At 30.7% G+C, this 27,251-nt stretch overlaps 1 protein-coding gene across 1 annotated transcript in view; it reads right to left on the bottom strand.

Annotated features, from left to right (window-relative positions):
• Positions 1 to 22,325, bottom strand: part of LOC107443949 (neprilysin-2) — a gene marked incomplete at both ends in the record, with an annotated part of 45,559 nt that extends 23,234 nt beyond the window's left edge. The window contains 7 exon segments of the mRNA XM_043055132.2: positions 625 to 698; positions 3,728 to 3,904; positions 6,944 to 7,146; positions 9,261 to 9,332; positions 10,672 to 10,800; positions 11,293 to 11,346; positions 22,198 to 22,325. Of these exon segments, the coding sequence (XP_042911066.2) occupies positions 625 to 698; positions 3,728 to 3,904; positions 6,944 to 7,146; positions 9,261 to 9,332; positions 10,672 to 10,800; positions 11,293 to 11,346; positions 22,198 to 22,325 (837 nt within the window).
• Positions 22,326 to 27,251: the final 4,926 nt, after the last annotated feature.

Below are 27,251 nucleotides of genomic sequence, written 5' to 3'. Positions count from 1 at the left end.
TATATATATATATATATATATATATATATATATACACATGCATAAGTGCGCATATCCTAATAATATTATTGTGGTTCAATGAATTGTGAAAACATTGAATAAAATAGTGTGAAAACAATGCTTTTTGCATAATTTGTGGCAAAAACTGACATGATAAAAAAATTTTCATATGGGAAGAGGAAACTTGGATGGGATGCTTTTCTCATTGAGTGTAAGGACTTTTTAAAAACACTAAATGAAAAAAGTACCTTTAAGTGCTTTTAAAAATCGAAAATAAACACCTTCAAGTACTTTTTGAAAGCGCCGTGCTCCCTGAGGAAGTATACTTCGATTTCATAATCTGAACAAAGTCTGCACTAATTCATTAGCATTTGATATACCCCTCAAACAAATCAAATAAAGATCCTTAGATCAAACAAAGATCTTCATCAAAGTGTATAGTTCTTTTCTTTAAAAAACTTTTATAAGTGTGCGCGCTAACAACATAAATTGAGTTTTCAATCTTAAAGTTTCAAGTGCTATTGTGTGTGTGTCAAATATTTCTAATTCAACTTCTCACTAAACTCGCTTTCTTTAAAACGTCGACATTTTTATGAAATTATTTCAGTCATGCTCACCTCTGGTATAAGCCTGTTCAATTCATCAATGGATTCTTGGGGTGATATGTATGAAACTGTATTGCACGGACTCTCGGCCGACTGCAAAAGAGAAATAATTATAACATGAAAGTGTACCTGAAGTTGAATGTCAAAAATTTTATAAAACTTCTCAAAGCAAGCAGATATTCACACTACTGCTGCAAGGAAATCTTTGTTATAACAGATAGGGTATCATCTACCTTCTTACAAGAATTCCAGACAATCTTATTAATTATCATTGATTTTTTTTAAAAGCTCATATTGCTAATAGCAGCATTATTGGAATATCTTAATTATGTGTAAATATCTGTTTACACATAATCGTGTTAGCAGAAACCCTCCCACTCAGCAACGGGGCCCTACGGATTATTACGGCATTTGCATTTATGATTTCTTTTTATTTTTCAATACCTACTGTTAGTTCATACTCTCCCTATATATCTTGTTCAAATTTTCAATCATTAATAAAATACTTTTTATTAATGATTGAAAGTTCAAATAATTAAAAGTCTACTAGTGTCCTCCACTACAAATATAAAAATAAGTATTTTGATTCAAGTTCAAAATACTTATTTTGATATTTGTAGTGGATGACACTTGATATTTATACAGTTTTTTCAAATATTAATTCATTCATTATATTTAATAAATTAATATTAGTTTTAAAGAGAATAAAACATTTTTAATTATTTAATAAAAAGAAACTAAAATAGACATTTTCTTTGTTAACCTAAGAAGGAATTGACTTTAAAAAAAAATTTTTATATCACTTGTTTTGATCAAATTAAAATAAAATATATATATTTTTAATAGGGTATTATCATTATTTTTTTTCTTTAAAAAAAATCGGACGTCTTTATGGAAAAATAATATTTATTTGACTGATATTAGATTATAATAAATAATATTTACAATATATTCGATACTCAAATAATATGGAATTATTTTATGAAATTCTGAAAGTTCTTTTATTTCCCTTTTGTTTTTTCAATTTTTTTATTATTATTTTAGATAGTTGTAATAGTTGGATAGTTGTTGTCATTAAATAGGGATGAGTGAAGAACGAAAAGGAATTTTCTGATGGATTAAGCGTTAGTCATTCTATTAAATTTTACTAAGAGCGATTCAGTTTCACACATATTTTAAAGATATCATCAGTGATAATTTCTAAATTATAATTGATAATTTCATCAGTGATAATTTATAATTTCTTACTTTCTACTAGTTCTATTTGAAATAAAATTATTTATTGCTCATATAAATATTTAATTATTTTACATTCGCTGTGTCAGATAAATTCAATAAAGAACATGACGTGGCAGCATGCGTGGTTCACGTAATGCTAGAATATATACTTTTATAGTTGATGATACCCCGCGCCTTTTTTTTTCAATTCCTACGGTTAGTTCACACTCTTCCTATATATATTTATATATCTTGTATCTTGTTCAAATTTTCAATCGTTATTAGATGATTCATCGGTTGACTTTCATTTAATCTATTATTTGTAGTAACTAAGGATAAGGTTCTTATGGAATCACTCAGAAAAGTGACTGAACCAATTAACACAGATTACTTCATTGACGTCAGTTTCGATGCAACGTCCTCGATGACCAGCAAATTTACGTTTCAAACGTACTGTAAGAGACTGGCCACTAGATGGCACACTAAACTTCCTTTTAGGTTTCTGTTTGTTTCCAAAAAGTAGTAGGAGTCGAGATTAAAAAAGATGAATGGCGGTTTCTGAAACATGTTCTGTCTAGGTTAATATTTGCGTGTGATATGTCAATAATGTTTGTGATGCGCATCTACAACTTGTGAATAAATTATTTAAGATGCAGGCGACTCGTCTTTTGTGTGAAAGTTTAAAAGTCTTTACAGTACCAATAGGCGGCCCATTTCAAATGCATAGAGTTAAATGTTTTTTTCCCCTTCATATCTTTCCTTTTTCCTCCCCACGTTTGATGCCATCACAGATAGGAATAATTTTCTTTTTGAGTTGGTTAAATTATGTTAGAAATATTTTCGAGAAATTACGCATTCGGTCTGTCATTTTGAGTTGTTGATGCTCACAAATTCGGATTAACATTTACCTACCACGTAAAACCTGGAAGTGCCACGATTGGCTCGCAATGACTCTACCTTTTACTGTATATTCCAATTATCCTTGAACTTCTTCTCTCATTGAAGTTGTTTAGAATTACATTTTCCTTTTTTTTGTTTTCAAAACCGTAAATACAGTTGTTTAGATTATCAGCTTTTCGTAATTACTTCATTAAACCTGGGGATCACATCTCATCTGGAATCTTTTAAAATTATCCAAAAATATTCTTATACTATTACAACCGTCGTTAAACAGCCCACCCAATTTTTGTGTTTACGACAACGAATGCTGAACCCCGTAGCCTTGTAATTTTGAACCCAATCCAGAAATCAAGGGAACTTCTTGGAAGAAATTTGCCGTTCGTGGTGGACTTTTTGATGGAACTAACCCGTATTTGTGTTACATTGAGAGGAAGACCACGAGAATCTCACACAGTTAGCCTAACGGCAACGGGAACTTTCACCCATGATCCGCCTACCACTGAGGATATTAATCATTAGCTCTGTGATCGGTGCAAGCCGGATGCGGAATTCGTATCGACCAGCCATTGCCGGGATTCGAGCCTGGTTCACCTCATTGGAAGGCGAACTCTCTAAAAGATTCTTATGTATTTTAACTGTCGTTTTACACAAATTTTACAAATTTTAACTGTCGTAATTCTTATGTATTTACTGTCGTTGAACAGCTGACCCAATTTTGAGTTTACGACTATTAATTTTCAACCTCGTAGCCTCGTCATTTTGAACCAATCCAGAAGACAAGGAAACTCCTGGATCAATATCAAGAGGTATGATTTGTTATGAGAACATGAAGGACCTAGTGACTCGACAGATTTAACGTGCATCAGTCACCATTTACTACACTGGGAGTCTTCGGCCGGCGGTGATCGAACCCCCCGAACTCATGGACAAGGGCCCAGTGCCCTACCAACCAGGAAGAGATTCTTATAGTAGCTTTCAAGAAGATTAAAAACAAAGGAGTTCACCTGTTTGATCTTGGCGTACCACATTTCCACAGAAAAGATGTCGTCTGCATCGCTTATTGACCTGTCGTAAGGAGCCCCCAGCAGGTGGAACGACGAGAGAAGATGAGTCTTCAGTTTCATGTCATCTCGTATTTCTTCGGCCATTTTTCCCGACATTTGAGGGCCACCCGGTGACAGCTAATTAAATATCAGGTGTCAATAATATTCATACGCATTAAAAATCAGAGAAAAGGAAAACATTTATTATTATAGTCAGATGCGCTCGTAGTGCAATAATGGACGAAGAAATTACTGTTTCGGGTAAAAGGAGAATTATAGTTATCTGGCTGTAATGGAGTCCATGGCCATAGACGCACTATTAGATTCTGTGTAAAATCTTAATATTTAGGGGATACTATACAACTTTATTGTTTTTACGCGACTGAAACAGGTTTGCACTTGTTTACGTTCGTGTATCAATAGGTTAACATTGTAATGCAATATGTTAAAAATAGATACAAATAGGAATAGATATAAAAAATCTCCTGAATAAAAACCCATTACATGCATGTTTAAATATAAAAGCATCGCGTATTAAATCGTGCCAAACATGTCATTATTAAAACAGTGCGTCTAATAATTTGGTCTAATTATTATAACATACTAAAATAATATCCGATATAACAAATATTCTATATCATATATCATCTAATTTAACCAATTAATACACGAGCGTAAACAAGAGTAAACCGGTTTCGGACGTGTAAAAACAAGAAAGTTCTGTCCACTGATATTAAACTTTGCGTGTACAAAACTTCGCTGATTTAAATCTTCAACGCAGAACTTAGCAGGCAGGGTTGCAGTTAAAAAGTTTTTTTTTCTTGAGGGGGAGGTTACTTTTCAGCGATTTCCGGGAACGGATTAATCACTCTAATGAACAAATTAATTTTAAATTATGAATTATTTTGATTCGTGTAAATCATAGGTTTCCATTACATAAAAAAATATTCTATCATTAAATAAATAAAAAACTATAAAAACTTAGCTATTTAGTATTTTTACTTTTACTAGAATTAAATTAATTATGAATTCAAACCTTTAAAAAAATGACTCCTTTTTGTAAATTAACATTACGAGTTTTTATTCCATTTTTCAAATTAAAATTATATAATATTAAAAACATGTATTTATTTTCATATTTTACTCGTTATTTTGCGACTCCTATTCTATTTAGACAAGGAGTTATTCTACTTAAGAGCATACAAAATTAGTCTCTTACGAAATCAGAGCATCGAATGGGTAAGGTAAGCGAGTCGGCAGAATATTTGATGGTCCCATTCATGCATTTTGATGGTTTATGTTGGTTTCAGTGAGATTCCTGATGGTCCAACATTATTTGATGGTCACCATTATCCAACATTTCACATCATGGTTTTTGATATGACAACAAACTTCCATCATTTCATGATGTAAAATGTTACTTTAATATGTTACTTTAATGTTCCTTTACTGTTACTTTAACGTTACTTTAATGTTCCGTTGATGGTTAACCATCAACGGAAGTTTTATTCTTCTGAAACCAACAATCTGTGATGATTAAACATTTTCCTGATGGTTTAATGAGAATTCTTGTTAATTCTCAAGAATATACCATCAAAACAATTAGATTTTTTTATGTTGGTCCATCATAAATCAGTCCCGTTTCCTACATTGAGTTCATGGTTGTTCACGATCTTTCCATCATTGATTTCGAAGATACTATGATGGAAATTCTTGATGGTCCACCATGCATTTCCCTGATGGTTTCATAATAATTATTGGTGGTTCAGCAGGGATATACCATCAAAGTAATTTTTATTTTATTTTGGCCTATCAAATATCAGTCCTACATTAGGGTGATGGTGGTTCATGATCGTTCAGACATTTAATTTCTAAGAAACTATGATGGGAACATTTGATGGTTCAACCTGAAAAAAATCAACAAAATAAGTTGCTATTCTTAAGTTGAACCATTATTGCAGCCTCATCGAAAGATGCGAGAGCCCCCTAGCGAATACGAATAAGACTCAATAACTTTTAAGAACAATTTGAATGTGAACGGTCACTTGATACAAGCGCTTGGCGCTTTTCTCCTTTCTTTTGTAACTCATCTATTTTTGTTGTTCATCTTTTATCGTTAGGTTTATGAAATTACACTAAAATGTTAATTAGCTTGGTCTTCATTCGTGCTTAGATATTTATTATTAAATATATTGTTTCTGCCAACCCGGAAATAGAATCTCAGGTTGACGTTTCAGCTTCGAATATTATTAAGAACAGCAAGGTAAGTGATACCTTGCCTTTATTTGATTGTTTGAAGTAGTACCGCCATCAGTATAGAACAACCATCATAAATCAGTACAAATTCCTACATATGATGATTTCCAAAGTCAAACTTTTTGACTGTCCCATCAAAATATTTTGATTGTTTACGTTGCTTTCAGTGAGATTAATGATGGCCAAACATCATTTGATGGTCACCATCATCCAAAATTTTACATTATGGTTCTTGATATGAAAAATGCTACTTTAGTACTGTGATGGTTTACCATCAAGAGAAATATGATTCTCATGGAACAACAAATCCATGATGGTCCATGATGGCATAAAAGGAATTCTTTTTCGTTCTCAGGAATATAGAATCTAAAATAATTGAGTTTTTTATAATGGACCATCATAAATTGGTCTGAATTCCGACATTGGGGTGATGTTTACTTATGTTGGATACAATAGAAAGTATAATGGTTCATGATGGAATTATTGATCGTTACCATCACGATTTTGTTGGTTCATCAATGTAAAACCATCAAATATTTTGACTTGGGTTTTACCATACGCGAGAAGACAATATTTTATCAACGAAATCTGATTATCTTTCCTTTTTTATTCACTTTTCAGATATTTTAGAAACATATACGGATGGAAATTTCTAATGGTTCAACATGAAAAAACTCTCAAAACAAGTTGCTATTCTTTTGTTGAACATATCATAAATCAGTCCGAATTCCGACATTGGGGTGATGGTCACTTGTGTTGGTTACAGTCAAAAGTATAATGGTTCATGATGGAATTATTAATGGTTACCATCAAGATTATGTTGGTCCGGAAAACCATCAAAAATTGTGACATGGGAAGATGTATGCTTTAAGTGAGAACTACGGAAAAAGGAACTTTGCTGAAATAAAACAATATACAAACTTTGAGGGATCTGTTGGAAGGGGAGACTTCTATTGTGTAAGCGACAGGAATTCCAAGGAGAGCGAGTGCTGCCAATCTTTCATTCTGAGTGAGCAGGGAATCGTCATAGAATGTGTCCACCACTGGCCAGGTTCCAATCCCGAACCTCTTAAACAAATCTCTCAGAATTTCGTCTGGCTTCTTACCACCGTCCTGCAAACCAGCTGCATTAAAAAAAAAAATTTAAATCTTCAATTTGATCAATAACTGTGATAATTATACTTTCAGCATTTTTTTAAAATTGTTTGAATGGAAAATTCAGGGACTAATAATTCTCATGAGATATCTTCTTAAGTGTCACTATTCTTATAATGGTTCGTTCCCAGGTCACGGCGCCATTTCATATAATGACGAAATTAGGTGTAGTTGAAGTTGACTAATTGAAGATTGTGATGAAAACAGGATAACGAAAATGACAGATGACGATGAAAACTGGATCATAATTACAATAAAACTTTTATTCAGTTGTGTTTGTAGAGCTCGAGATACAAAATTATATTTTATTCATAATAAGACTTTCTTAGTTAAATTAAAAATTTTGTATAATCATATTAATAAAGACAGGCCATGGGAGATATATGACCCCCATGACCTGCCTAATCAAACCCAAAATTAAAAAATGCTTGAATTGTTCCCAACAGAGAGTTAGGAGCATGGGAAGAGATCCATGGTTGGTGATTTATCGAAAAATAACGCAGCCAAAAATGGGGCCAAATCCCCATAATCAATATTAAGTTGGAAAATAATTAATAGAAACGCCAAAATGACCATGAAAATTGTCAAACCAATGACATGACCAAATGACAATTAGTATAACCATGTAACTGAAACATATTTGTGGTAAGAAATTAAGATGGATTTTTAATACAAGTAGATTTTTAATACAAATGGATGGATACAAATGGATTTTTGCTTTCAATTTAGTCGGGACAGTGATTTAATGACTATTACATTAGTATTGAAATCAAAAGTTAGCCGTTACATTAATTGTTAAGAAAAGGATAAAATATTATATATTCGCTTATTATAAAATGTAATAAAAATTAAATATGTAATTGATTTCATTTAATTAAAATTTGGTAAAGAATGGTTAAAAATAAATATAAGCTTAAGAAATAAAGAAATTTCAAAAGCAGAGGAAATATGTAATGCCTATTGTGGCATCACAGGTGAACTGGATTCGAACCCCAACGGTGGCAGTTCACTACGAATTCCGCATCTAGCTCCATGACGGCAAATTTCTCCCAATACTTGATTCAGAAGTACCCTTGTCTTCTCGATTGGATTCAAAATTACTAGGTTACGCAGTTGAACATTAGTAGTTATAATCCCAAAAATTGGGTAGGCTGTTCAACGATAGTTATAACATAAAATAAAATATCATTGATTTTAAATTATTCAGTTTTTTAGAAACATGATGTTTAAGATGAATTTCGAACTGCTAGTACGAAGACATAGCCCTCGCGTGACATTGATTCTCGAGCTTTTCTGACGCAACAAATAAAAAATAGTTAGTTAAAGAACGTGCAATAAACACCCTTTTTCGAAATAGAGATGTGACTCTTTAAACATCACTGATGTTTAGCTTTAAACATTTGAACGAAAGAAAAAAACAGAATCGTCCTAAGTTTTATTATTGACAATTTCTATTGTTAAACCTATGAGAAAGTTTCCCTAATGAGTCAAATTGGCATCTTGTGACGTCGTTGAGCCTTCTTATGCAAAAAATAAACGAAATAATAACTAAATGTATATAAATAATAACTAAATAAATAATAACTTCTGAATATAAACGAAAATTGATTCTGAAGCATGCGATAGAGGTTTTCCCTTTTCTCAAACACACACAAAGCACATCTTGTAGAATCAGTTGAACTTCTTAATCCGGCGATCAACTTTCTTATGGGGAAACAAACTTTCAAAAGTATAGTCTGTCTACGGAAAGAACTCCTCTTGTCATTCGTCTGGAGCAGTGGCAGTAACTATGGTTACGAGGCTCAACTATTTCAAAGAGGGGTGATGGTGAATATTCAACAGGTTATGGCGTGAGAAAGGGAATCAGAGGAGAGAGAAGATCCCCTCTGAAATACGCCGTTTCTTGTTTCCATAGCAGCAGACGTATTCCGACTTTGTGGATAGGGGAGTTTTTTTTATAGACAAACTGTAGACAGTTGGAAGGCTCCGCCCTGTTCGAGGGGATTCGATCACAAATTTTTCGATCACAAAAATTAACATTAATAACACAATAAAAGAAAACAAATCGAAAATGCTTACGTACAGAATTCCACGCACCTCTCGTAAATGGATTTTGCTGAGGCTATTCGTTTATCCGTTGATGTTTCTAAAAGATCTGAAAAAGAAATTTAAAAAAAAAGACAATCAGCTTTCATTGATAAAATATTGTATTCTCGCGTACTCTTTAATACCCAAGTCAAAAATTCTTGATCGTTTTTCATTCATGGACTAACATTATCTTGATGGTAACCATCAATAATGCCATCATGAAATATTATAGTTTTGATGGTAACCAACACAAGAAACCTTCACCCTAATGCAGGAATTTGAACTGATTTATGATGGTCCGACGTAAGAATAGCAACTTGTTTTGATGTTCTATTCAAGCTGAATCATCACAGTTTCTCAGAAATCAAATATTGGAACTATCATGAACCCCCATTATCCCAATGTAGGAATTCGGACAGACTTTTAATGGTTCAACTTAAAAAAAACCTAATTGTTTTGATGGTATCTTCCTGAGAACCAGCAAGATTTCTCCTTAAACCACCGTGAAAATGTATAGTTGGAACCATCCTGGACCAGTACAGATCGTGAGTCCATGAGAATTAAACTCTCTTGATGGTTAACCATCATAGTATTAAAGTAGCATTTTCCATCGTGATGGAGTGATGGAAGTTTGATGGCACATCAAAAACCATGAACGCAGGATGGAAAATGTTGGATGATGGTGACCATCATGAATCGCACTGAAACCAACATAAACCATCAAAATGTTTTGATGGAACCATCAAGAATTTTGACTTGGGAAGTTTGTGTTTATAGAAGCTTTTCTTTACATAAAAAGACTGAATGTAAGGTAAACACAGAAGAAAATCGAGATCGCAACATTCGAAAGGAGGGTCATCTAGGGGGAATACTGGTTCTGTCTCTCGAGTTCTAGTTTAATAAAGTTAATAAAGGATAAAGTTAAATATTTTTTTAATGATTTTAGCAGATTGTAATTTAGGGGTTAGAATCCTTTTGATGTCGTGATAACTTTGGAAGGTTTTCGTGGTTTCTTTCACCGTGTAATGCAACTATGGGTAAGTTCCATCGAAAAATCCACCACGAGGGCCATTTTTTTCCCAATTCTTGATCCAAAAGCTTCCTTTGTCTGCGGGATTGGATTCAAGTTACAAGGCTACGGAATCAAACATTGATATCAATAAACCTGAAAGTAATCCGGCTATTTAACGCCGTCGCTATAAAATAAAATAAAATATAAAAATAAAAAAGATCTCTGGTAACTCCTCAGACTACTTTGATCAGCAAGAAGATCTTTAAAGGTTTGTGATTGTTAAGAAGACATTCAAAGATCAAATTTATTCAGAATATGAAAGAAGATTGGTGACATATGCAGAGATAACATGGTAAAGGAAATAAATAGTTAAAGTACGAATTGTCAATCTTACTCTTTAGAAAACTAAGCGTTCCTCTTGGTATTGTTGTTCCCAGAGATTTATTCATTTCGCCACAAGAGTATTCATAAAAATTTGAACAGGGATTCCAACTGTCTTCCATTTTGGACAGAATTTGACTGGCTGAAAAAAAGATTTACAATTTATAAATTTTTTTTCAATGTGTCAGTAACATGAATGTGAAAATTAGCAACGAAGCTATTTTAACGAGAAATAATATAACATTTATGCTATTGCTCTGTTGCGAGTAAAAAATGTAAATAAAAATAAATCTTTTCCTAATCATATATGAGGAGATTTTCCTTTTTATTTCGCAAATCAATTAATACCCATATAAACGGAATATGAGTCATATAATCTCGAGCAAGTAAAAAGAAGCAGAACAAATAAATATGTAGCAAGTAAAAAATTTAAATAAAAATAATTTTTTTCTTAATCATATTTGAGATTTTTCTTTTCATTTCGCAGAGCAATTAATATTAATACCCATATAAATAGAATAAGAGCCATATAATATCGAATATAAACGGCACGATTAGCTCAATTCATAAGGACAGCACTTTTCATCATTACAGGAAAAATAATTAATAAAAAGAAAGATTTTGAATTTATTACCTGTTTGAATGCATTCCTTACTCAAGCACAAAGTGGGTCCTTCATCTTCTGTTCCTGTGAAGAAAAAATAAAAACTATTTCAGAATTGAAAATGCCTGCAATTCAAGATTGAAAAAGTTTGCAATTTCTTCCAATTATCTCCTTAGTAGCGTGCAGTTATCATAAGTGGAATATACTTTGTCCAAATTGCATCCGATTTTTTGCTTCTCCTATCTGATATCGAAAAAAATACTGAAAGTATGTTAGTCTATATAAAAATCTAATGGTGTCTCAGCTTTCCATTGTTGACTTAGCATTTCTATTGGACAGAAAACCACATGGTAGGATCTAGTTTTCCCACATTAATTTTCGTGTTAGTTTTGTTGTCATCAGCAAAAAAGTTGATGTAAGTCATAAAGGTGTTGTTTTCCTATAAATATTTTTGCATCCATAACTTAAAGGTTATTATACCTGGATTATTATTACGTTTTTGATTTGTTTATTTTCTAAATGAGGAATTTAAGAGGATTGTTTTCATTATCATATTTGTTACAATAACGTAATTCTACGTTACATTTTAAGATAAAATTAATTAAATCTGTGTCTGATCTTATTTACCGTTTTACAATTATTCTTTGGTGCAAATTACATTGATATTCTATGATGAATTACAGTTAAAGAGATTCGTTAAATGATTTAGAAGCTTCATGCATAAAGTGATGGATGCAAAAATTGTACTTAAAATATACCTCCTTTCGCTGGGTAAGCAAAAATATTAAATTACAGTCGTTGAACCCATCAAATTTTTTCTAACAATATACTTTTCATTTGAAATGTTATTTCAAAAAATGATTACTTAGAAAAATGATTTATGTTATGTATTATTATGATCTTATAAAGGAGGGAAATACTTAAGAAAGTGGCCAGACTTTTTAGTACATTTATTTTTAGTTTAATAATTTCAACTGTTTCATGACAAGAAATAGCAATGAAGTAATCATCGGGGTTGGTGAGTGTTAGCGAACAGGGGGATTAGCCCCCTAGCTGTGAAATAAGAGTGAAAATTTCTGAACAACTTTAAGAATGATGAGCCGTAACAGTTTTAACCAATCAGTTCGTTATCTAGATTCATGTTTTTTGCTGCAGACAGATATTCCGTGGGTCAGAGAGGACGTTGTAATTATTAGGGATTTTAAAATTGGCAATGTGTGAAAAAAATTGTAAGTAACTGCAAAATTTTTGTAACAGAAATCTCTATAATTTCTTGTTACAAATAAAGGAAATGGAGGTCACATAAGATCATAAGTTAATAATTATAATATTTTTTAAATGTATTACGTTCCGATAGGGTCTGTAAAACATATCTAATTGTTATTTACTAGCTGTGGTGGCAGAGGGATAGAGTGTTCGTCTTCCAATAAGAGGATCCGGATTCGAGACTTAGTGAAGGCTAGTAGATACTAACTCCGCACCCGTTTTGCTCTGACCACAGTAAAATATCCTCAGTAGTAGACAGATCATGAGTTATCATGGTATAATGAGTCCCCTTGTCGTGAGGCTAACCATAGGAGGTTTTTGTGGCAAATGTAACGCAAATGGGGGATAGTTCCATCAAAAAGTTCACCACGAAGGCAAATTTCTTCCAATAATTGATCCAGGAGTTCCTTTGTCTTCGAACCTAGTACACCTCATTGGAAGGCGAACGCGCTATCCCCTGACTCCACTGAAGATAATTTTATTTTATTTTATAACCGTCGTTGAACAGTAGACCCATTATTTTGGATTTACTACTACTAATGTTCAACTCCGTAGCCTTGTCATTTTGAACCAATCCAGAAGACAAGGACACTCTTGTATCAAGTATTGGAAGAAATTTGCCTTCACGGAGGACTTTTTGATGGAACTAACCATCATTTGTGTTACATGGAGAGAAATCCACAAAAACCTCTAACGGTTAACCTGATGTCAAAGGGACCCATGATCCGTCTACCACTGAGGATATTTTACGTCAGCACTGTGGGTGCGAAATTTGTATCGACCAGACACTGCTGGGATTCGAAGCTGGGTCACCTCATTGGAAGGTGAACGCTCTATCCCCTGAGCACCAAGGCTCCACTGAAGATCATTGAATTTATTGACAACTACATTAGTTTCCAAGAGATGCTGAAAATAAATAATTAAATCGTTAATAATTAAAAAAAATTAATAATTAGTTTTTCTTAACAGTGCTTAAAATAATTTAATAACAATAAGGTAGGCAAACATTTACATCTTATTCACTAAAAAAAAAAAACAATTATGCGAAAATTTGAACAAAATTCTCTTTTATGATGTACCCTACAATCAGGGTGTTTCAAATTTGCTGTAACCTCAATACAATTCATACTTTGAGCCCTATTTTTGAGCTTGTTGAATCTCTTCTGAACATATCGTTCTATTCTCGACATGGCAAAAAAATTGCGCTTCTGAATAGTCAATCCAAGTTTAACAACTGAACAAGAAATTATATTTCTTTACTTTCTTAAACACTAGGCTTAAGCTTACTGCCCAAGTCAAAGTTTTTCCACTGATGGACCAACATAATCTTGATGGTAATCATCAATTATTCCATCGTGAGCCGGTAACCAACATAAGTAACCATCACCTCAATATAGGAATTCGGACTGATTTATGATGGTCCAACATAAAAAAAAAATACAAATTTTTTTGATGGTATATTCCTGAGAACCCATAAGAAATCTCATTAAACCATCATGGAAATGTATTGTTGAAACCATCATGGATTGTTGATTCATGAGAGTTAAACTTCTCTTGATGGTTGACCATCAGAGTATTAAAGTAAAACTACAATGCAAAGTAAAATATGCCAACAAACGTTCATCATGGAATGATGGAAGTTTGTTGGCATATCAAAAACCATGAACACGTAATGGAAAATGTTGGATGATGGTGACCATCATCCAATGATGTTGGACCATCATGAATTGCACTGAAACCAATATAAATCATTTATATTTTTTTATGGGACCATCAAGAATTTTGACTTGGATAGGCAAAGTCCTTGATTTTGGATTTGGGAGTGGGGGCTGGGTATATTACAGACGTAACTCTTAAGGCATCTCTTTATATTTAGAACACAAAACGATAAAGTGATTTTAAAAATCTCAATTCATACAAGTTCCGATTTAACCGCTTCCCTTACCTATTATTTTAGGGGAGGGGGAATGCAAAAGATCAAGATATTTTTTTATTTCATTTATAAATACAAAGATGTAAAACAAAACATAATACGGAAGTTTTACATTGCACTTTTTATTTCTTATGTGTAAAAAAACATGTATTTATCATCAGTTTACTATCCCGAGCTATTAAGTTAAATATTAGTCTTTGCATGATAGTTTTTAAAACAAGGGACAACACAAACTGATACTTTCCTAACGTCAGTGAAGTGATACATCGTCTTTCTTTCTAAGTAGATTCAACAACCATCGTTTATACAAACGCTCAAAACACGTGTGCAGTCCCACAATTCAACAGCAAAACTCCCAAACAAAACTTGGCAAATCTCCAATCACAGCAGATTATTATTTTTTGCTGCTTCTGGCCAAGTAAACACGTGATAAAACAAAACACAATGACAAATTCTGCAACGCCCGAATTCTCTCAGGATAATATATATTTGCAATGTATTTATACCCGAGTTATTTTATTTTATTTAATATTTTATAACCGTCGTTGAACAGAGGACCCAATTTTTGGGTTTACGTCTACGAATGTTCAACTCCGTAGCCATTTAATTTTGAACCCAATCCAGAAGACAAGGGAACTCCTGGATCGAGTGTTGGGAAAAATTTGCCTTCGTGGAGGACTTTTTGATGGGGCTAGCCCGCATTTGAGTTATATGGAGAGGAAAACCACGAGAACCTCCCATGGCTAACCTGACGGGAAGGGGAAAAAAGAACGGGGAGGGGGAAAAGACGGGAAGGGGTTTCCTGCTCCGTCTTACCACTGAGGATATTTCACATCAGCACTGTGGTCGGTGCAAGCCGGATGCGGTAACACTGTATAAAGAACTGTGTTGAATTTTAATACTTTTTTTTTTAAAAAAAAGACTATTTAAAAAAAACTGTGCTGAGTGATTTAGGCAAATGAACAGCTTTAAATAACAAATTTATTTGCAGTGGCGTTCATAACATCCCCGCAACACCTCGCTCCAGGGGAGATCACGATGTTTGAATGGCCATGCTCTAGAAAAAAATAACATATGAATTATAATTAAAACATTTTTTTTCTTTTATAAGGTGTTTCCTTATTTCATTTACAAATACTAATAACCCTTAACTAATCTTTAAATATAATTATTGCTTAGTTATAGATACTTCGCTATATTATCTCTTTTATTTTATAACCGACGCTGAACAGTAGACCCATTTTTTTGGATTTACTACCACTAATGTTCAACTCCGTAGCCTTGAAATTTTGAACCCAATCCAGAAGACAAGGGAACTCCTGGATCAAGTATTGGGAGATTTTGCCTTCGTGGTGGACTTTTTTGATGGAAATAATCCGCATTTGCGTTACATGGAGAGGAAAACCACCTATGGTTAGCCTGATGGCAAGGGAACTCTCACCCATGATCTACCTGTCACTGAGGATATTTCACGCCAGAACTGTGATCGGTGCAAGTTGAATGTGGAATTTGTATCTACCAGCCGTCGCTGGGATTCGAACCCAGTTTACCACATTGGAAGGCGAACGATGAGCCATCACGGTTTTTATTTTATTTCATCGCATTATTAAGATTCATTTCATTTCAATGTGTTAAGTAGGTAAGTATATACAACGTTTACTACCTATTTCTAAATTCCGCCTTTCCATCACAATTATTAATTAAAATAAAATTTTGATTAATTTGTTTTCGCATTTTACATTTCAAAAATTTTGTGTTCCGGCATTTAAAAATCCTGCTAGAGGGGGGAGGCGCACATTTTCTTCAGAGAACAGTTGCAGAACCGAGAACAGATTTCTTAAGCACCCGTGTTTCAGTTCACCGACGACATGACGCTTCAACTTAAAAGGAAAATAAATGCGGATGGTTGCAGCTGAATATTATTCTTTAAGATTCAACGTTCAACCGATTTGTTGTGAAAATAAGAATTGTTATTTTATTAATGCAAATATCTTAAGAATATTTCAATTTGTGGCCGTTAACGAACAGTCGTCTGCCTGAAACAATGAACGCCCACACATCTACTTGAGAAAAAGTCGACCTTCAAGATCAACGTACGACCATCCTAATAAAACTTAATTGAAAGTATAATAGAACGTCTGATGTGAGCCCCACGTGAATGAAATTCCATTTTCTTTTGGCTGAAACTCAAATGAATGGAAGAATCACAGCACATTTAATAACAATGGTTAACGCTGAAGTGATACGAAGGGAAAGCAAATGAAATAATTGCGTGCTCTTTTTTCTTAATGGAACAACTTTGTTTTTCGATAATTCCAATTACTAGGTGCGTAACCATATTTTTCAACAAAAAAATAAGCACCTTTTAAGTACTTTTTAACACTGTAGAGATTGAAATACCTGTATTGCCCAAAAGCAGTCAAAATGACTGCATTGTAAAAGAATAACTGATGTATAGAAATTTGTTTAAAATTAATTTTTAATATTTTTATATTATTTTCAGTTATATAACAAGCTATTGGTAAATATTAACAATAAAAAAAACTATTTGTTGTACCAAAAGTCACAAAATTCTAAGAAATTGTGTCACCATTGCTTTTCTAATTGAAATTAAAAAGCAGGCAATCTTCCTTAGGCAATCTAGTGTAAAGCACTTAAGAATATTTTTAATCACTCTAAAAAAAATCATAATTAGGATCTATGCAGTAATTAAAATTATTTTTTTTCTGTAGTTTAAAGTTCTTAATTTATAAACATAAAATCAATGAAATTAAAAAACGTTTTCAAAAACTTTACATAATCATGATAAAATAACTGGTTTCTGATAAATATTGCAGTGAAAATCGTGAATTTTTTAATGTCAATCGTGAATTTTGTAATGGCAATCGTGAGTCTCATCATTAATAATTGTCTTAAGAAATAATATAAATCGTTCGAACAAAATAAATTTATTACTTGTTGAACAAATTTGAAATTAAATGTATTTGTTCCCAACGGACTGAAGTAAGAATAGGAGATCCTAAATTGGCGACTTATCAAAATATAACATAGCCAACCCCGTATAACAAAACTGAGGGAATTATAATAACCCTGTAACTGAAACATATTTGAGGTAAGAAATTAATAATAAAGAGTTATAAATATATTCTTTTGTTTTCGATTAATCACGGCAGAGAATTAATGAGTCTACAATAGTATTGAGATAAAAAGTTAGCCGTTACATTGATCGATAAGAAAAGAATAAAATAAATAAAAAAAATTTAAATTTTTTTTTTATTTTAGTTACTTTTTATTAAATAATTACAATTTTTCCTCGTTAAAAAAAATATTTTATGAAAGATTGAAAATTTGAATAAGATATAAAGGGAGAATGAACTAATAGTAGGAATTGAAAAAAATTAAAAGCAAATATGAAAGCATTCCTTTTTTTTTTACTTAGAAAGCTCAGTACATCATTTGAAATAAAATAAAAATATTTGAGAGAATTACGAAAGTTATTCTGAAGTTGGCCAGTAACTAACTTACTAAACTACTAAAAAGTATTATTAATATGTGCGAAATAATCGGAAAAGGATTCAACGTAGTCAGAAAACAGCTATTGAACCCAAGTCAAAACTTTTGATGATTTTCCATTGATGAAGCAACATAATTTTGATGGTAACAATCAATAATTCAATCATGAACTTTTATATTTTTGATAGTAACCAACATAAGTAACCATCTCTCCAATGTAGGAATTCGGATCGATGTATGATGTTCCATAAGAATAGCAACTGATCTTGACGGCTTGTTAATGTTGAACCATCAGAAATTTCCATTATAATTTCTTAGAAATCAAATGTTGGAACGATCATGAACCACAATGTAGCAATTTGGATTGATTTTTGATGGGCTAACTTAGAAAAAAAAGTTCTTTTGATGGTATATTCCAGCTAAACTAACAATCATTCCGATTAAAACATCATGTAAATGTATAGTTTTAACCATCATAGATTGTTGGTCCATGAGAATCAAACTTTTCTTGATGGTTAACCATCAGAGTTTTAAAGTAGCATTTTCCATCTAGAATGATGGAAGTTTGCTGTCATATCAAAATCCATGAATGCATGATGGATAATGGTGACCACCAAATGAAGTCGGACCATCATAAATCGCACTGAAACCAACGTAAACCATCAAAATGTTTTGATGAGACCATCAAGAATTTTAACTTGGAAATCGATGCTTCGAATTTTGAGACAATGATGAACTCTTTGGGAACTTATACTTTACGGGCTGCACCATATTTAGGAATTTCCAACTATTAATAAAGTATATTTAGTTTCTAACCAATTGAATTAAATTGGTTAAAAATGGAATCAAATTGAATGTAAGTATTAATGGCTCAAGGTAAAGGACCTTATGAGCCAAACTGTCTGAAAAATTAATAAACAGAGTTAAGGGATACTGTCATATCGGTATTTTTGGAAAAACAATTTTCACCATTTGTCAGAAATTAAATGAAATCATTAAAAAATCAAACGCGTTAAGCAGAGAGCTATTGTGAAAGTTAATAACAGTAAAATGATGGTAGCATTAAAAAATATTAATAATTACGTATCATTAACTGGTGAAAGCTACGACGAAAAGAAAAGACAATATAAATACATTCTAAGAAAATATTAATTAAGGATAGCATCTCTTTCTTTTGTTGTTGACTTTATGGATAATTAACTGAAATTTCTTTCTTTTGCAGAAAAGAAAAAAAAAACATTAAATGGCCTCTTTTTCAGTTCGTACTATTAGTTTACACTCTTCCTATATCTTGTTCAAATATTCAATCGTTAATAAAATACTTTTACTTCATCCACTCAAATTCAAACACATTTTTTTAAACTTATAGTGGATAACACTCGATGTTAATGCAGTTTTTTTCAAATATTAATTCATTCATTAAATTCAATTTGTTAATTTTAGATAAGACTTAGAATTAAATTTAGAGAAATTTTTTTATTTATTTAATAAAAAGTAACTAAAATAATTTTTTTCTTTGTTGTTCTAAATGGGAATTGACTTTATTATTTTTTATTTTATTTATATTACTTGTTCTTTCCTCTCAATTTGAGACTCTTTCATGTGGGAACCCATGAATTGAGCGAATTTTGTCTTTAGTTTTTGAGAGATGTTAGTCGGATGTGGAGTTATTTAGGAGGGTGAATTTGGGTGAGTTTCCCATCAGCCCAAAAAAAAGAGCTCTTTATTAACAATAGCTTACTTGACCCTTTTTTCTCATTCTATTGATTTCCTCTGAATCATACTTCTTATTTCCCAATGCCTCCTCTTTCCATCTCATCATTTTAGAAGGGGTGCATTCCTATGAAAAAATCCCCTTTTTTCCCCCATGAGATAGTTTTAAAAACCTATTTCGGGAACGTTTCACATATATTGTATTCGATGAATCTGAATTTCTTAAGGAGGAAATAAATGAGGCAACAATTATTTGAATCATACTGAGTTTGATCAAAATTAATAGAACTCGAGGCTAAAAAGAAAAAGTCCACTTATCATTACATATGTTTAATGCGAAAACAAAGATTTAGACATTACGGAAATAATGTGATATGAACAAGGAAAAAAGAAAAAAGTAATCTAAAACAAAATAAAAATTCAATTCCTACTTAGGTCAACAGAGAAATTTTTTTTCATTTTAGTTACTTTTTATAAAATAATTACAAATTTTCTCCCATATGGAAACTAATATTAAATAATTAAATTTAATGAATGAATTAATATTTGAAAAAACTGTATAAACATCCAGTGTCCTCCATTATAAGTTTAAAAAAGTACCTTGTTATTTTTTATTTAATTTATTTTTTAAACTCCATATTAAATAAAATACTCCAAAATTAAATTTAAAAAAAAAAATTAAATTAAAAAAATTGAATTTCCTTGCGCCCAGCTAACCGAAAAGTACCAACAAATATTCACATTACTTTATTCAAGGAACTATAAATTCAAATCGTTTGACATTATAAATGGTATTGTTTCTACTACTAGTCTAAATGATAGAGTATAGACAACCAACTTCTTTTATTTTTTGTATATACTTACACGCAATTTTAAATTATAATTTCAGTTTAAATTATAAGTTTAAATTAAAATTTCATACTTCTTTTGAAATTAAAAAAAAACGCGCTTATAGTTTAAACAGCTATTCTATATTGCAAATATTATTTATATATATTGTTTATGCACAACCTAATATATAGATATCAGAAGTCTGAGTAAATACCAAATTGATTCTAATACTTTATATTTTATTTTATTTTATAATCGTCGTTGAACAGCCGACCCAATTTTGGGTTTACGACTGCTAATGATTAACTTCGTAGCCTTGTAATTTTGAACCAATCCAGAAGACACGGAAACTCCTGGATCAGTACCCCAGAGGTACAATTTGTTACGGGAACATGGAGGAATTTGTGACCCGACAGATTTAACGTGCGTCAGCCATCATTTACTACACGGGGAGTCTTCTGTCAGCAGTGATCGAATCCACGACCTCTTGGACATAGGCCCTGTACCTTACCAACCAGGTTATCCCGTCCCTTAAGTTGATTCTAATAATAATAATTGGCACTTTTACACCAGAGTAAGTTTTCTTGCTTTAAGCAATTTAAAAGGGAAAAAGTAGAGCATAACTTTTCTTCAAAATGAAATCAGACAAATTCTGAACTTAAAATCAAAGAAAGAAATATTTTGAAAGGTAAACTTTTTGCAACTAAACTGTATNTAATATATAAATATCAGAAGTCCGAGTAAATACCAAATTGATTCTAATATTTTATATTTTATTTTATTTTATATTTTATTTTATTTTATAATCGTCGTTGAACAGCCGGCCCAATTTTGGGTTTACGACTACTAATGATTAATTTCGCAGCCTTGTAGTTTTGAACCAATCCAGAAGACACTAAAACTCCTTGATCAGTACCCCAGAGGTACAATTTGTTATGGGAACATGGAGGAATTTGTGACCCGACAGATTTAACGTGCGTCAGCCAACATTTACTACACGGGGAGTCTTCGGTCAGCAGTGATCGAACCCACGACCTCTTGGACATAGGCCCAGTGCCCTACCAACCAGGTTATCCCGTCCCTTAAGTTGATTCTAATAATAATAATTGTAGAGGCATTGCTTAAGGCAGAGTAAGTTTTCTTGCCTTAAGCAATTTAAAAGGGAAAAAGGAGAGCATAACTTTTCTTCAAAATGAAATTAGACAAATTCTGAACTTAAAATCAAACAAAAAAAAATTTTGAAAGGTAAACTTTTTGCAACTAAACTGTACATAGGAGATCAATATAATTTATATTTTTAAATCTATCTTGTTTTTTATGGATTTAGTAAAACTGGACAACAATAATGTTACTAGATAGCGAAAAAAACAAACAATCAAATTATTTGTTAATAATAAATCAATAAATTTTTGTAATATCGCGCGATTTATTTTTAAATTTCATCAATACATTTCTTCAAATTTGCATTCCATTTCATGTTTATAGTTCGATGGAACAGAAAACAACATGAAGAGCTTTTTTGTAGCGTTGTCTTTGTAATGCTAACCATGCCAACATAACGTAAATATATGCAGCATCTAAAATAAGCGCGAGCATGCGCAGTTACTTCAAATCTTACGTACGCAAGATGATGTAAAAGTGCCCTATTGGAATTTTGAGAGAGCATTCCAAAATCTTACCTCCAAATGATATTCCTAAGACAATAAGGAGAATAACAGTAAGAAGTAATAGGAAAGAGAAAGATATCAGTGTTTTCTCCAGGGGAGTTCTTTCTTGCAACCAACGACTGCAGCTCAACTTTTTGTTCCTAAAAAAAGAACGTTTATCACATTTTTGAGAACTTTGCTTAAAAGGAATTTTTGCGTGCTTTTTCAAAAAAATATCTATATTTCCTAACTATGAAGTAAATTTTAATAATATCATGTTAATGCTAACAGTTGATTTATCAATTAAAAATTGATTCATCAATCAATTGATTCAAACAATTAATTCATCAGTTACATTATTTTTTTAAAAGAAATTGCTTTAATTTTAAATCATGATAGTTAATTTCAATAATATCATCTTAATGCTAACAATTTATTCATCAATTACAAATTGATTCATCAGAGAATTGATTCATCCGTTACATGAAATTTTTTTTTAAAAAATATTTTAATTTTAAATCATGAAAATTAATGTAAAAAATATGTTAATGATAACAACTGATTCATCAATTACGAATTGATTCATCAAACAATTAATTCAATTACATTTAAAAAAATTGGAAATTTTTTTTTAATTTTAAATCATGAAACTTATTTTCAATAATATCATGTTAATGCTAACAATGCATTCACCAATTTACAAATTGATTCATCAAACAATTGATTTATCGAACAATTGATTCATCAATTACACAAAAAAAATTTCAAATATTTTAATTTTAAATCATGAAAGTTAAGGTCAATAATACCAACAATGCTAACAATTGATTCATCAATTACAATTGACGGCAGATGTTTAAACATGCAGCTTGGACAATTTTTCTACAATTTATTAAACGTGTCTAGTCAATGGTTTAAATTTTTTTCATCATAAATTGTTATTTGATGGGAGGAAGGAGTTTAACTCAGTAAAGCTTGTATCATGCGTTTATAATTCAGTATGACAATATTTAAAGACAAAATTACTTTACAAAAATTTTACCTGAATAAAGATTTATTATTTACTGATTATACTTTAAAAAGTAATAAAAAAACCCAGCAAAATGTTAAAATCGATTTTCGGAACTTCATTAAAATGCACTAACAATTTTCTAATTGAAAAATACATAGAATTTAAAATACAAAAAAATTAATAAGCTTTTTCTTGAAATAAACCATCATAATTTTCGAAATGTTGCAATGAATGAAATCAATAAATAAAATCTTGTATGATTCACATTTAAAGCGATTGTGTTTGGTAGATAAATTCTTTTTATTGAAAACTTTTGATAATCAATTGTTTTAAAAGAAAAATGGCACATTACAAGAAAAACTTCAAATATATTTAAAGAGGTTAAAAAAATATTAATTGCCCACAAGGAAATTTTGTAAAGAAAATTTTACATTGAAAATTTCAGATCTCTATATAATTTCCGAACATTTGATCATCAATTCATTAAAAAAATTAACAACTAATTAAAAAAAAAAAAATTATAAAGTCAATTCTTACTTAGAGCAGCAAAGAAGTTTGTTTATTTTAGTTACTTTTTATTAAATAATTACAACTTTTTCTCCCATATAAAAGTAAGATAAATTCATTAAATTTAATGAATGAATTTATATTTGAAAAAACTGTATTAACAACAAGTGTCATCCACTAAAAGTTTAAAAAATAAGTATTTTAACTTGAGTGTATGAATGAAAAGTATTTTATTAACGATTGAAAATTTGAGCGAGACATAGGGAGAGTGTGATATAATAGTAGGAATTGAATAATAGATGATTGACTTTAATTAAAAGACAACAGAACATATTAATTCCATAATGGATTACTTCCGTTTTTGACTCACACAATTCTCCTAACTTCCTTTTTTTTATTTATGTTTTTTTAGGGTTATTGTGTTCCGCGGCCTCAGAAAATCAGAGGTTTATGCAATATTTTATTTGGTATTGATAACTAAAAGTTGTAAACGCACTGCTTTATTTTTATTGAACACATATTTTCCTTCTATTTATTGCTGCAAAGCACAATCTTTATTGAAACAAATTATTAAACTGTGCAAACGATCAAAATAGTCAAACCAAGTTTTACAAGATTTTAATAGGAAGAACAAAATAAAAGATTTACATACACCTCAGAAAATCAGAGGTTTATGCAATATTTTATTTCTGTATGGGTAACTAAAAGTTCTTAACGTATTGNTACTTTAAAAAGTAATAAAAAAAACAGCAAAATGTTAAAATCGATTTTCGGAGCTTCATTAAAATGCACTAACATTTTTCTAATTGAAAAATATATAGAATTTAAAATACAAAAAAATTAATAAGCTTTTTCTTGAAGTAAACCATCATAATTTTCGAAATGTTGCAATGAACGAAATCAATAAATAAAATCTTGTATGATTCACAATTAAAGCGATTGTGTTTGGTAGATAAATTCTTTTTAGTGAAAACTTTTGATAATCAATTGTTTTAAAAGAAAAATGGCACATTACAAGAAAAACTTCAAATATATTTAAAGAGGTTAAAAAAATATTAATCCCACAGGGAAATTTTGTAACGAAAGTTTTACGTTGAAAATTTTAGATCTCTATATTATTTCCGAACATTTGATAATCAATTCATTTAAAAAATTAACAACTAATTTAAAAAAAAAAATTAAGTCAATTCTTACTTAGAGCAGCAAAGAAGTTTCTTTATTTTAGTTACTTTTTATTAAATAATTACAACTTTTTCTCCCATAAAACGTACGATAAATTCATTAAATTTAATGAATGAATTAATATTTGACAAAACTGTATTAACAACAAGTGTCATCCACTAAAAGTTTAAAAAATAAGTATTTGAACTTGAGTGGACAAATAAAAAGTATTTTATTAACGATTGAAAATTTGAACAAGATAATAGGGAGAGTGTGATATAATAGTAGGAATTGAATAATAGATGATTGACTTTAATTAAAAGACAACAGAACAAATTAATTCCATAATGGATTACTTCCGTTTTTGACTCACACAATTCTCCTAACTTCCTCATTTTATTTATGTTTTTTTAGGGTTATTGTGTTCCGCGGCCTCGGAAAATCAGAGGTTTATGCAATATTTTATTTGGTATTGATAACTAAAAGTTGTTAACGTACTGCTTCATTCTTATTGAACACATATTTTCCTATTTATTGCTGCAAAGCACAATCTTTATTGAAACAAATTATTAAACTGTGCAAACGATCAAAATAGTCAAACCAAGTTTTACAAGATTTTAATAGGAAGAACAAAATAAAAGATTTACATACACCTCAGAAAATCAGAGGTTTATGCAATATTTTATTTCTGTATGGGTAACTAAAAGTTCTTAACGTATTGCTTTGTTTTTATTGAACACTTTTTTTCCTTCTATTTATTGCTGCAAAGCACAAGCTTTAATGACACAAACGATTAAAGTGTGCAAACGATTAAAGTTTTACAAGATTTTAATAGGAAGAACAAAATAAAAGATTTACATACACCTCAGAAAATCAGAGGTTTATGCAATATTTTATTTCTGTATGGGTAACTAAAAGTTCTTAACGTATTGTTTTGTTTTTATTAAACACTTTTTTTCCTTCTATTTATTGCTGCAAAGCACAATCTTTAATGAAACAAACGATTAAAGTGTGCAAACGATTAAAGTTCCACAAGATTTTAATAGGAAGAACAAAATAAAAGATTTACATACACCTCAGAAAATCAGAGGTTTATGCAATATTTTATTTCTGTATGGGTAACTAAAAGTTCTTAACGTACTGTTTTGTTTTTATTAAACACTTTTTTTCCTTCTATTTATTGCTGCAAAGCACAAGCTTTAATGAAACAAACAATTAAAGTTTTTCAAATTTCAATGGGAAGAACAAAGTAAAAGATTTGTTCACTACTTTTGTGCGATTCTTGAGACTTTTTAAACTTCTTTTTAAAACTTTTGTGTCTTATTTTAAGAAAAGTATAAGCGAAAAAATTGCATATTTTGTTACTGTTTTAAGAATATAAAAGAAGGATAAAAAGAAACCACTCATTAAACGAACTGGTTAATAAGGAATCAATTATTTATTTTTATTATTTTCTTTTCAGATTCAGGAAATCGTTTATTTTTTCACAGCTAACATGCTAAAATATTATACAAAAAATTACTAAAATTATATATTTTATTGTCAAAATGTTCTTTGTTTTCAGGAAAGGGAAAATAGATGGATAGTGGGAGAGCCAATTATTTATAAATATAGCCTATTAAAACTAAATTTTATTAGTTGAATGATTATTGATTATAAAAAGTATTTCAATTACTCAATCATAAGATGTTACGGAATAAAGCTACATAATAGAATTACTTTATATTATAAAGAACCAGTTTTAAGCCATTGACTTTAACTATAATTATTCTCACTTTGGCGAAGTTACTTTCCATTTTAATAAAAATAAAACAAAACAAAAAGCTGAAAGGACAAAATATATTAAATAGTAGAACAGTTGAAGATCAGATCGGAAGATTAGTTGAAAATTAGTAATCGTAGAGTAGTAGATGAGTTTAACAGATGGATATCAAATATTTCTGTATTCAAAATTGAACAGAAAAGATACCATTAAATAAGAGGATAGATAAATGTATAACATTTATTAATTCTACGATCATGACAACCAAGACTTCTTTGTTAGGGATGTTGACAATAACATAGCAGCTTTGGTAAATGTCCGAAATATAGATTAAAGCGATTGTGTTTGGTAGATAAATTCTTTTTATTGAAAACTTTTGATAATCAATTGTTTTAAAAGAAAAATGGCACATTACAAGAAAAACTTCAATAGGTCAAGTTAAGTGCCAATGTCCGATATACATTTGCCCGGTATGCCCTACATCAATGTTTTTTTAAAGTCAAGTGCCACCACCCAGTATGCCTTTAAGCGGTACTCCGAATACTGATGTTTCTCCTAATCTATCCTCCGCAGATGTTGAAATATCGAATAAATATAATAATTTCAACAAGTAAAATAATATCCAATCGGATATAAAAATTATTA

The sequence above is a fragment of the Parasteatoda tepidariorum genome, chromosome 1 (genome assembly GCF_043381705.1).
Source record: "Parasteatoda tepidariorum isolate YZ-2023 chromosome 1, CAS_Ptep_4.0, whole genome shotgun sequence".
Lineage (NCBI taxonomy): Eukaryota > Metazoa > Arthropoda > Arachnida > Araneae > Theridiidae > Parasteatoda > Parasteatoda tepidariorum.
Note: the sequence above shows the minus strand (reverse complement) of the source record. Positions and strands in the feature narration are given on the sequence as shown.